At 47.6% G+C, this 12,515-nt stretch overlaps 1 protein-coding gene across 4 annotated transcripts in view; it reads left to right on the top strand.

The window, feature by feature from the left end:
* PPP4R1 (protein phosphatase 4 regulatory subunit 1) overlaps positions 1-12,515 on the top strand; it is a 47,853-nt gene that overhangs the window by 19,579 nt on the left and 15,759 nt on the right. For 3 of the 4 annotated variants that reach the window (XM_074352428.1, XM_074352427.1, XM_074352429.1), the window contains 7 exons: positions 2,774-2,916; positions 3,348-3,494; positions 4,041-4,148; positions 4,276-4,341; positions 5,008-5,166; positions 5,632-5,759; positions 12,008-12,510. In XM_074352428.1, coding sequence (XP_074208529.1) covers positions 2,774-2,916; positions 3,348-3,494; positions 4,041-4,148; positions 4,276-4,341; positions 5,008-5,166; positions 5,632-5,759; positions 12,008-12,510 — 1,254 coding nt within the window. Of the gene's footprint in view, positions 1-2,720; positions 2,917-3,347; positions 3,495-4,040; positions 4,149-4,275; positions 4,342-5,007; positions 5,167-5,631; positions 5,760-12,007; positions 12,511-12,515 lie in introns of all 4 variants that reach the window. The other variant, XM_074352430.1, reaches the window with a different exon arrangement.

Raw genomic sequence — 12,515 nt, forward strand, 5'->3', positions numbered from 1 at the left:
CCCACTCTGCTCTTGCTGTGAAGTCAGCTGGCCCGACGCCATCGTTGAGGAGACCTGGGTGCTCCTGACTGCTCCAAGACTGCTGCTCCTTGACCTGTGCAGTGTCACTGCCCCCTGCTCAGGTGCAGGTTTACTTTCATTTATTCCTCTCAGGACGGTGCCTTCCATGACGAGGATTCCTGTCTCTGCATCAGATACGGGAACTTCTCAGCCTTTAACTTTTTGAATTTTACCTCTCCTCCACCTAGAAGTCTTCTAAACTTTTGTACGTGGTTCAGAAGACAGAAGTCCTGCTCGAGCAGCATATTTTCCAGGTTCTCACTGTCCAGTCCTTTGTCCCCTGGCAGAGCGCTCGCTGCCAGGTCCTAACCTGCACCGACTTGAGTGTTTGATGCCGCTGACACTGGTGTTCCTTCTCAGGGGCCTTGGTGCTTTTGTTCTCTGCGCATCCTCCTCGCTCACGGGTAGTGAGCGACCCCTGAACACACAGATCAGTTTGAACCTTACGTAGCGTCACCCTGGCTGTCATCCTGGATGTATTCTTTTGTGCTCCTCTCTGAACTGCTGAAGCTCATGCCTGTGCATGTAGCTATTTAAAGTTTTTTAAAAATTACCACCCAGGGATTTCAGTCTGAATATTCTGCAGCCTGTTCACCCACCGTTCTGTCCGTGGACCGTCAGCCACATGTGTGCACGTCCCCGGGCGGCTGCTCGGGAGGGGAGCCCCGAGGTCAGAGGTTATGCCTGTGCTCGTTTTTGACGCTCCGTTGAGGTTTCCAAAGTGACACACAGTTTGTAGCAGCAGCAGCAGCAGCGGTGTCTGAGAGTCCCTGTTGCTTCCCGTCTTCACCAGCTCTTTTTTGTTTATTTAAAATTTTGCCAGAGGGGTAGTGGTTTGCCTTTGCATCTCACTGTCGTTTTCATTGACATTTCCTACCGACCAGAAAGGCTGGGCACCTGGTCACATGCTTACTGGCTGTCTGGGAATCTTCTTTTTGGAAATACCTGTTCAAGTCCCTTCCCCTTTTTAAAGTTGGCAGTCTTTTTTCTTATAGATTGGCAGGATTCCGTATTCCGGGTACGAGCCCTGTGTCACCCAGTGGAGTTTGTACTTTGAGGTGTATTTTCCTCTCTGTCCACCCTTGGAACGGCGCCCGCTCTGGGAGGGCAGTTCTCCCTCTCACGGGCAGGGCCGCCTGTGACCCCTTTCCTCAGCCCAGAGTCGTGGCTGTTGCCCACGTTATCTGACCTGGAAGCCGCACTGATCGTACCCCTGACTCAGGTTACATCCCGGCTGGACTTGGCTCCTGCGTACAGTGTGCAGCAGGGGCTGCATCCCGTTCTGTTTCTTTGTAAATGTGTGGACACAGCACGTGTATTTAAGAGACTGTCTTCCCTGCTAGACCTCAGTTACCAGTTGTCTCTCTGTCTAGTCCGCGCCTGGACTCTGTTTTGTTCTGTTGGTCTGTTTGCCTAAGCAGGGCTTTGAGGAAAGAAAAGTTACTGATTTCATTCTTAACTAAGACTGGAACTTGTGTCCTTCTTTTGCTTGAAAAATAGGTGTATTACGCCAGCGTTCGCAAATTCAGTCAGGAAAAGTACCTTTTTTAAAAATTAGTTTTTATTTCTCAAAACAGAAGTGCACTATTCTGTTCAAGTACCGTCTGACTTCACATGGCACCGCCGTGCAGTGGAAATTACAAATGTCAGGTTGTTGATAAAATTTTTAGCTTTGTGCAGTGCTAGGACATACTCTCCTGATAGTTTCATTAATTTCTGTTTGTTGAAAGTTAAATTTCCTCTGGACGCATTTGTACAGTAACGTAGCTGTGGGAACAGAGTCGTTGATCGGTGCCAGGGCACTGAGGAGGGCTGGTGCAGCGGGCTGTGCTGGGGACTCCGCACGTCTGCCAAGGCTCAGCCACTTCGTTTCTTCTGTGAACTGCCCATTCGTAGCCTTAGTTTCTCTCTTCTGTTCATGTGAACAAGGGGTTCTTTATGCATTTATTTATTAACACTTCATTATACATGTATTTCCTCCCAAAAGTTCTGTCTTTTACTGAGTGTGGCATCTGTGGTGTATAATGAAGTTTTTCTTTATAAAGTGAAATTAGCTCATCTTAGTTTCTCATTTTGCCTTGAAAGGGCTTTTGATCTTTAAAAAGAAAAATTGGCCCTGTGGTTCACGTCAAGTTTGTGTGTGGTGAGCAGCCTAGGAATCCTGCCTTGTTTCTCACGTGACCTGCTGACTTTCCGACCAGTGCTTGCTGGACGGTTCCTCTTTTGGAAACCCGGAGGTTTGCGACGCTGTGTCTGCCACACGTAAACCTGCCACGTCTGCTTGGGTCTTGTCGGGCTTTGTTTTGGTTTTTTTACGTCCACTGGTCTCCTTTATACTCACTCGCCCCTCATCTTACTTGAGTCCGACTGTGTGCCCTCTGCTAGCTGGCTGCCTTTGCGCTAGGCGCCAGTCCTTCTGGCTTGTGCTGGGAGGTGCTGGTAGCAGAGCGGACAGATGGCAGCTTCTTGTAGTTGGTGGGTGGGATGTTTGGCGCAGGGCGGGTGGTGAGCAGGTGCAGTCCCCGTGCACACAGTGAGACAGACGCTGGGACGGGGCAGGGCCCTCGCCCACGGGGTCAGCCCCCCTCGGGCCAAGAGAAGAGTCACAGGCGCTCTGGGTGGAGAAGGGGTCTGGCACTTCCTCACTGGCCTCCCACCAGACCCGGTGGTGCTCCTGTGGGAGGACGTCGTTCACGCGCTCCCATTTCACCAGAACCAACGGTGAGAGCAGAGCTGATGGAGCAGGTGCCCCACATCGCCTTGTTCTGTCAAGAAAACCGGCCCGCCATCCCCTATGCTTTCTCCAAATACCTGCTGCCTATCGTGGTGAGGTACCTGGCAGATCAGAATAACCAGGTGAGTGTGCCCTCTCCGCATGGTCTCTTGGGTGTTCACTGGCCCCCAGGTGGTCTCATTGGGGTGTTCCTTCCTCTGCGACTTGGTTTCTCTGTTTTTCAAAACACCCGCGTGTCCCTGGAGGTGTCTTTCATGCCAGTCGGGCTGCATCCTTACCTGGTGCCCTGCTGGTATCCCTCAGGAAGTCTGTCACTTTGAGAGCTAGTGTACAAGAACAGCGCTTCTGCTCCCCCTTGTCTGTTACAGCACCACCTGCAGAGTTCTGTTTTAGCCTTAGTTGAAGAAAATAGCCACTGACTTTTATTTGCAAGGTTCTGCCGGTTGTGAGCCCCTTTAAGTTGGGATGAGAGGTCTTCAGACGTGTGAGATTCGGGTGTTAGCCTGTGGTTACCGTGAGTGAGTCCCAGGTGCTCGGGCCCATTCTCTCCCAGGTGAGGAAGACCAGCCAGGCGGCCCTGCTGGCTCTGCTGGAGCAGGAGCTGATTGAACGGTTCGACGTGGAGACCAAAGTGTGCCCCGTCCTCGTGGGGCTGACCGCCCCCGACAGCACCGACGACGTGAAGACGGAAGCGGTGGCCGTAAGTGGAACTGCTTCTCTGTTTAGGGAAAAAGTGTCCTGTGTTGACAGGCAGGAGGTGCTCGTTACATGTTTCACTGCATCCATACTGTAGGGTGTCCGAGTAGCCACAGGTCATTGCATTTGAGATACGATGCTGGGCCCGGAAGGGACATAGCCATCTGGGGAAAAGGTGCTTTCTGTGCCCCGTGCTGTGCAGAGCACCTGTGAGTTCGATGGCTGCGTCACTGGGCTCTGAGAAAGCAAGAAGTACAGCAAGAAAGTAATGAAGTAACTGTAAATTCATTATAGCAGATGGGAAGATAAGGTGGGAAGAAGAGATGGCACTCTCCCCTGGAGAGCGTCCTGCCACTTCATACAGCCTCAGTTTACTGTCTTGGGAGAAAAGACTGGAAAAATTGCCAGTGCAGCTGGGAAACCCAAGCCCCGTGTGGACTGAGGAAGTGTTTTACGTTTCCTTAAACTTTAGGCTGTTAATAAATCAGCAAGCTGGAAAAGTCTTAGTTTGAAGATGTTTTCAGTGTGTTTTTGTTCGTTCTTGTTTCAGATAATGTGCAGAATGGCCCCCATGGTTGGGAAGGACATCACCGAGCGCCTTATCCTCCCCCGGTTCTGTGAGATGTGCTGTGACTGCAGAATGTTTCACGTTCGAAAGGTATTTTGCTGCTGTTGTTTAAGAAAAGGTGGTTCTGGTGGTCACTGTATTGCTCTGTGAAACTCAAAAGGTTATTTTTAAAGAACTCTGCAATATTGTGAAATGCCACCGATGCTTTTCTCGTCAGGTGTGTGCTGCCAACTTTGGAGACATTTGCAGTGTAGTTGGCCAGCAGGCTACTGAGGAGATGTTGGTAAGTATTACAGAAAGGAATTATGGAGGAGCAACGTGTTACAAAGTAGCACGTTAAGTTTGAAACACTGACGGTTACCCCCAGATTTTATAACGCAGTCCCATGGAGCTAAACCAGGAAGATAGTACCACTTTGAGTTTGGGAGTTTAAATTTCTGTAGGCTGAACTGTGTTTTGTTAAGGACAGTTTGTTAAAAATGCAGGTATGTGTAAGAACCATCAATCCCTGTTTAACTCTCACATTTCTATAAAATCAATTCTTATTTATTCAAACGAATTTTTACTTTTATTGCAACCCTCAAGTATTCTAGTGGCAGATTTATAGCAGGTGATTTTTAAATGGTGAGTTTACGGGATACAAACGCTTGATGTAGAAGTTAGCATGCTTGAAGAGCCTGAGTCCGCCCATCGCCGCAATGAGGAAGGACAAGCTCCTGGGTGGCGCTCCAGCTTTGCATGTTGGGGTGTTCTTCCTTCTCCGTAGTCAGTACTGGTCTGAATCAGGCGTGAGCTTACTTAGAACTGCTAACTTCTAATAGTAAATAGGCCTTCTGAATTTTATTAAGAGAAATCTAATGTTTGAAATGCTGTGAAAGCAGAAAATGAAATGAAAGTAAGCCCTGGAGGCTGGTGTCTGTTGCCTGACGGGCCCCATCCCTGTCGCTAGCTGCCTAGGTTTTTCCAGCTTTGCTCTGATAACGTGTGGGGCGTCCGGAAGGCCTGTGCCGAGTGCTTCATGGCGGTTTCCTGTGCAACGTGTCAAGAAATCCGACGGACTAAATTATCTGCACTGTTTATTAATTTGATCAGTGATCCTTCACGTTGGGTAGGGTTTCGCTTAATTATCATTTTTATAAAATAATACAGTTTATAGAAAACATGATTTGATTTCATAATTTAAGAATAATTGATCATTTAAGGCATGTTATTGCTAATGCTTTTAGTAGACAGTAGACTACTATAGTAACTGTTTTCTTTCTTTTAATTTTTTTTGTGGGGGTGGGTATTAGGTTATTTTTTAATTTATTTCTATGGCAGTACTGGGGATTAAACCCATGACCTTGTGCATGCTAGGCACACGCTCTACCACTGAGCTACACCCTCCCCCCACTTAACCTGCACGTAATTTCTGTTCCACTTGGATGTTTTATAGGGTCTCATACTCGTGTTCTCGTGTTGTAACTGTTCAAGCAGGATGAAAAATTTAAAAGGAGGAAATAATTGATGAGGAATGATGAATCCTAGCTGAAGACGGACTTATGTTTTATACCTGTCCTTTTTTTCTTCCTAGGTTCGCCAGGCAGCTTTTCAGTCTCTGGGACCTTTCATATCTACTTTTGCTAATCCATCTAGCTCAGGCCAGTACTTTAAAGAAGAAAGCAAAAGTTCAGAAGATGCATCAGTGGAAGACAAAAATAGGTATAATTTTTTAAACTTTGCTTTCCAGTTTCCCTGCTTGTGAATATTTTTTTCATTTTCACTATTTTTATAATGTTCTTTTTGGAGCATTTTCTTTTTCTTTTGATTAGAAAAATTGGTAGATATTTTTGTAGTTTTATTTTAAGTACGTTTGTTAAACATCTCTGGTTAGTTACACGTTTAACTGAGAAGAAGATGCAGGTAATGCAGCTTGGTGCTGGGCACACAGAAAACTAATGCTAGATTCGATGATAATTTTTTATAAGTTTATTTAATAGATTATTTACCTAGTAAACGGTTAACATTTAGAATATACAGCCTAATGGTTGTACAGTTTAAAGGGTTTGTTTCCTTAGGGAGTAAAGCCTAACTCGGGACTGTGTCACAACATAGTCTATCGTGCGGTTGTTTTCCTTTTCAGTTAATGAATGCAGTTGTGGATCTTGGGTTCTCTGTCTTCAGAATAATGATGGTAATCTCTCAATCGAGGGGAAAGTGTTTTAATGATTAGCACCAAGTTAGTGTACTTATTAACTGGAATATAAGTTTTTAAGTGTATTTATGACTAAAGCAGCCAAATTATAAAATAAAGCTTAAAGAGGACAATTCTGATTTATACTTCTAATTTTTTGTTCATTAAAGTATTTTGAGTTTTAGTCTTTAAATGTGCTGTTGTACATCCTCAGGGGAAAAGGGTTCAGACCTAACTTAGTGCGTGGGGAGCTCGCTCGGTGCCTGTCCTGAAACGGTCCCTGCTCAGTGCCCGACCCCCCTGCTGTGATGCTGACGGGGGTGGTGCTCCTGTGGGTCTTGGCACTGTGGGACCCGGTGCTCGGTGTGTTGATTTGGCAGTCCTCCTTTCTCTGCTGCCTTGTCGTCCCCTTTTGCCAGTTCTCCTCGTGTCCTGCCGAATAGCCACACACACCTGTGGTACTGTGTTTAGTGAAGGAAGAAGACTCAGGCTAAACCTGTGTTCCTAGCGACCAGAGGCTGTGAGCTCTTGGGAGAACAGCCACTGCCTTGAGTGCCGCAGCGAGGACGGGTGGTACCTGCTCTCTCCGTGTCTGCAGCCAGTGCACCTTTCACCCGCTGGCGGTAGAGAGACGCCGGCATGTCTGGAGGGAGACTAGTGAGTGAAAGTGCACAGAGGCGTGTCTAGGACGGGTCTGCAGGCTTTGCTGAGAGCTCTTGGTCTCTGAGAGCCCCCGGCCCCACCTGCGCAGCCAATGCAGCCGGAGACGGTGCAGGGCTTGGGCTTGGCTGTGCTCCGGTAAAACTGGACAGACGGCACTAGTTGGTGTGGCCCCTAGTTTGCCAACTGCCAGCGTGGGCCGTCGCTGGGGGAGCTGTGTAAAGTCAGTGAGTTTTCTTGTAGCTGCGAACCTCAGTTCCTCTTCCACTATAGTGAGGTATGTCTTAAGGCCAAGTCGGTACTATTTGTAGCATTAGATTTTCACTTTATTTTTAGCCTTTACTGAATTGTATTAATGGTGTAGGGGAGGGAGGAGATAGTTCCTGGCTAAGGAAGGACTTCTGTTAAATATTGTGAAAGTGTGTAGTTTTACTTCCTAGCATCAAAAAGAGTAGCCTTGTGTATTATTAATCTCAGAACCATTCGCGGGCTGGCCTTGTCTTAAATACTGCCCTGGTTTTTGTTCTAAGCTGTCTTAAAACTTGTTCTGTTATTTACGGTTGTTGGGGTGGTTGATTAATTATGCGGGAGTTAACTGAGCACCTACTGTGGACCAGCTACTGTAGACAGACACAGAGACCTTGGTTCCTGTTCTCAAGGTCCTCTTGGTTTCCTAGAATTCAGACTTCTCAAACAAATACCTCACAAAGCAAGCGAATGTTTGGCAATATGTTTCTCCTAATATTTATTTCTTACATATAGTGTTTCCTCTGATCCGGGAAACACTTAATATCACTTAACTCTTCGAAGCATTTGTTGATCATTAAGCTCTGACTTTATAAAACACCAGACTTAACTTTCACTCTCCCTGGATCAAACTGGTCATGGTTCTTTGAAGGTGTTAATAAAAGCTGCTTCCAGGAGCAGAGTTAAACGTTCAAATATGCACTTTTAAGTTGCACAAAGTAACTTGTCCGTGGAGTTACACCAGCTGCCGTCTTGTTCTCTGAGTACGCTGGCTTCTTTTGCTTCTCCCTCTTTCTGTTTGGGAGGCCCCTGTTCCATCCGTACCTCATTTAACAGAGAGTGTCAGTGCGTTTCTGTCTCGGGACAAACTGGCTCGAGCATCTGGGAAGAAGTCCTGGGCTTCTGCGTCCTGGCCGTCACGGGAACAGGAACGCTGATTGTTAGTCGTCGTTTTTCCTCCAGCAGACAGGCCCATCCGTGCAGCAGCCTGGTTTTGTGTCAGTGTTCTGACAGTGTCACCAGGCCTGGCACATGCTTGGTACACAGCACTCCAGGAATGAATCGGTAAGAAGTAATGGATTTCATCTCCAAAGCTGCAAGGAACTGAACGGCTAGTGCTGGCCTTTGGCAGCTGAGCTGAATGGCAACTGTGTGAAAGTAACATTGTTGCTGGTTCCAGCCTGGAAGTTGCACTGATACTGAAAGCTCGTCTGGCTTAGTCTCGGGGCTTGAGCGCCTCCGTCTCAGGACACAGCATTTCTGTAACCAGAAGTCCTGTGGGTCCATTTCTCCTTGAAATACACGTGCTCCTTTTCTGGGCCCGTGGTCTCTGGTCACCAGAGCTCAAGGATGCTAACTGTAAGCTTATGTGGACACTAGAGGAAATGCCAGGTTCTTTCACAGGGACGCTTCTGGTTCACGCTGGTGCGCGTCACCTGCAGCGCTTAGGAGCCGGGGGGTTCTCTTGGCTAGGAGAACCTTAAGTCTCCCTGGTTCTCAGAACAGCGTCTGCTGGTGTAACAGCACTTGGAAGACTGGTGGTCAGGGATACCAGAATTTTGGCATGTTTAGCAGCTTGACCGAGCACTGACGATTATCTGGCTCTAGGAAAAATCAGTATTAGAGAATTTATATTTTCAACAGTTTGAAGTGGCTGTTACTCATACAGAATTTGATACTTCCAAGAATTTAATACTAGAGAAGATTTTTTTTTTTTTGTCTCTTTGAAGCCATACCAGGAGATTTAAGTTGGGACAAACTGGTAATTTTTCATTAGGCAAATAGAATGAGTAGGCCAGTTATTCTTTGTTTTTCCTGCTAAGAAAAGCAAAAGTTAATTTGATGCTGAAGTAAGGCAGCGATCCAGGCACGTCGGGCCCTTGGAGTAGTTTTATATGCCAGATGGCCCTTTAACTGGGTTCTTTCTGTGTATTTTAAATGCAGGTTTCTAAAATTCATCAGATGATAGATAAAGTCTTAAGTAGGATTTAACCATTTGCTCCCCACCCTCACCGAACAATATCCTGTTACTTTAATTTTTAAAATTTAATTTGCATGATACCAGAAAAACTGTAGAAATAGCACACAGAATCCCATAGGCCCTTCATCCAGATTCTTCAAATGTTAAAAATCTTATACTTTATTTTTTTTAACTTTTTTTTATTGAGTTATAGTCATTTTACAGTGTGTCAAATTCCAGTGTGGAGCACAATTTTTCAGTTATACACGAACATACATACATTCATTGTCACATTTTTTTCGAAGTGAGCTGCCACAAGACCTTGTATGTATTTCCCTGCACTTTACCATACTTGCTTTAATTTTATTTTCTCTCTGAATTCTTTGAGGTAAGTTTTAAGCTTATTAATACTTACTCTTTTTACCTAAAATATTTCACTGTGCATTTCTCAGAACACGACAGTAATACGTAGCCACAGTCTAATTACCACAATTAAAAAATTAACACGCAATATGTCATCTGGAGATGTCATTCAGATTTCACCAGTTAACCCAAAACAAAGGAAAAAAAATCTTTAGACTTGATTGAAAAATATGTAATTCATACAGATACAGAAGACATTTCTTTTGCATAATAGCACCAGCTTCAAGGACTGTTTTGGCGGCGGGGCAGGTGGGGAGTCGGAGAGGGAAAGGATCTTACCAGCCGTCGAGGCAAGTCCCGCATTTTTATGAGCAAAGAGTAAGTGTGGAGTCAGCGGGGCTGGCATCTGAGTTCTTGCACGGCTGTAACAGGAGTTTATTAGTCTGTGTGCACTTTATGGTTATAAAGATGGAAGAGAAACACCAGAATTTTTGTGCTGTCACTGTGTGGGATGATTTTGGATGACTTATTAGATATTTTTATCTGTATTTAAAAAATTTTTTTGAAGTAATCGTGTTTCTGAAGACAATGTGAAGATTACTGTGAGGTGAAGCCACAGCGGGGATGTTGGTCACCTCAGGAGAGCTGTGTGGGGCCTGTGACTGGGATGTCACACAGGCAGTGTGTGTCCTTCCAGGACGCAGGCCTTGTGAGCTCCTGTATGAGGCCTGCGGTCCAGATTTCCCGTGCTCGCCTCACAGACTGACCTGCGGTGTCCACCCACATGTCCCCGGCACTCTGAGGCCGAGGTGCCTGTCCCCACTTCGTGTGGCCCCAGGGTTCTCGAGCCTGTTTCCTCAGAAGGAGATCGGTCTGGAGTTCCCCCGTCCGTTTCGTGTGGCTCCAGTTCCTTCCTCTCTTCCGGCCTTTCCCTCTAAGCCTAAGAAATGCTGCTCCTGAGCCTCCCTTCGTGCAAGGACATGGCCTCCCTCCCCGCTGTCTGTCTGGGCCCCGCCGCCTCTCTGGGCCACCTGCGGCCAGGCCTGGGCAGGCACACCCGGGGCTCTGCGCAGATCAGTGGCCGCGCTGGCATTTCCCACTTTCCATGGGCTGCAGCCTCGGCTCAGGGCCTGGCCGGACATGCCGAGGTCCTCGCAGCTTCCTCCCTTGGGGTCTTGTCCCCAGCACGCAGTGAGTGAGCAGACTGTGGGCTTTGTCGTGACGGGCACGTGTTCCTTCTCCGGCCTGGCACCGCCGTCATCCAGGGCACCTCTCTCACCTGCCCTCCTGAGGCCCTTGCCCTGCCTCAGCTCCAGCCACTTTCTCTCCTGCTTCCAGAATTCTCTTCCAAAAATACCACATCCAGAAAAGCAGCTCTCAGTTGTCCCTTATTTCTTGTGGCCCAAGGGGCTGTTCCAGGGCTGTGTGGTACAGGATGCTGTGATCCCTGCAGACGTCTCCAGTGCGGCTGTTTTCTCAGTGGCTGGGCCTCGACCACCCCTCCTGCCTTCACACATGCCGTCTCTGCTGCTTTGGGTGTGTTTTCTTCCCCATAGCCTCAGAAACGTTTATTTATTCTTTCAAACACAGCTCACACTGTTTCCTCTAAAGCCTTCAAGTTCACCTCCCACCTCTGCCCGCCGAGTCCCGCGTGGACACACCTGGACTGAGACTGTGCTGCCAGCTGGCCGCTCTCGTCTTCGTCCTCTCTGCCTCCAGTGTAACCTCAGGAGCAGGATCGGCCCCTTGTTCACATGTGAATCCTCAGTACCTGCCGGGGTTGTTTCCTGGCCCCAGCAGGTGCTCAACACACGTTTGTTACATTTAGTTGAGTCAAATGAGATACAGGGAATAAACATTAAAACTTACTGCAGTGCTTTGGCTCAGGTGATGGCTGCAGTGATCCGTGGACTTGAATTTGGGAGCTGCCCTGTCCTAATCAGTGAGGTCATGGCTCTGGGGAAAACTTCTGGCCCTGGAGCTGGAAAGTGGGGAAGAAGTGAAAATCACTTACACTTGGATTTTAATGTATCCTGTGAGATAGTCAGGAAAGGTCTTTTCTAATGCTGTGTAGAGGAGTGTTTCTCTCTGTGTAAGCAGGTAGGTTTTAATTCTCAGCTTTTTGATATGTCATTGGAGCACAGGGGCAATACTATAATCCTAAAAAGCGGATGATTTTTAAGATGTGTTTGGCTTTAAATGCATTGTACGAATCTGTCTTCCTGCTATTTCTTTGTAATCTTTGTACTACTAAAATTAGCATCGTTTTGTCGAATCCTGACGTTCTTAAATGTTGCCTTCTTCAGCTAATGCGTAAGGCTTTGGTGTCTAGACTTAACAGGTGTCTACACCTCTGAACACAGAACACCTGATTTTTGGGAAAAAAGCATTATCAGTAATAGATGTAAACTACTCAGTTTGTATGAATAATTTGTAATTTTTAATATTCATCTTGTCTAAATGCTTTATGCAGTGTCCTTCATTGATTTTTTTCAGTAATTCTTTTTATAATTTTCACTTTCTTTTTCCCAAACAAAACAATGAAAGGACCAGAGACCAGGAAGCCCCCGAGGATGTCCAGATCAGGCCGGAGGACGCCCCCGCGGAGCCAGCTGCTGGTCCTCCCCGTGTTGAACTGGAAGGCACGCTGAAAGACGGCACTGAAAACCCTCGGAGACCTCCTGGCGAAGCAGCCGCTCTGGTGGGCAGCTCTGTGCTCTGTGCTTGGTCCTCAGAGCCCCCCCAGGAGGCGGCCGGCGACGAGAAGGACAGAAAGCCTGGGCACGGCCGGTCTGCGTCGCGGTTGGAGGAGCCAGGCCTCCTGGACCAGGAGTACAACTCCTTCCATTTCTGGAGGACTCCTCTTCCCGAAATAGATCTTGACATGGAGCTGGGGCAGGGCTCTGGGAGCCCCCTTGGCCCAGAGGGCCCGGGAGCAGCACCCCAAGTCTCCGTGCCCGGCTCTGCAAGCCTCACCATGGCCACCAGGAAGGAGCTGGAGGAGCTGATCGAGAACCTGGAGCCGCACGTCGACGACCCGGACGTCAGAGGTAGG

Source organism: Camelus bactrianus, chromosome 24 (genome assembly GCF_048773025.1).
Source record: "Camelus bactrianus isolate YW-2024 breed Bactrian camel chromosome 24, ASM4877302v1, whole genome shotgun sequence".
Lineage (NCBI taxonomy): Eukaryota > Metazoa > Chordata > Mammalia > Artiodactyla > Camelidae > Camelus > Camelus bactrianus.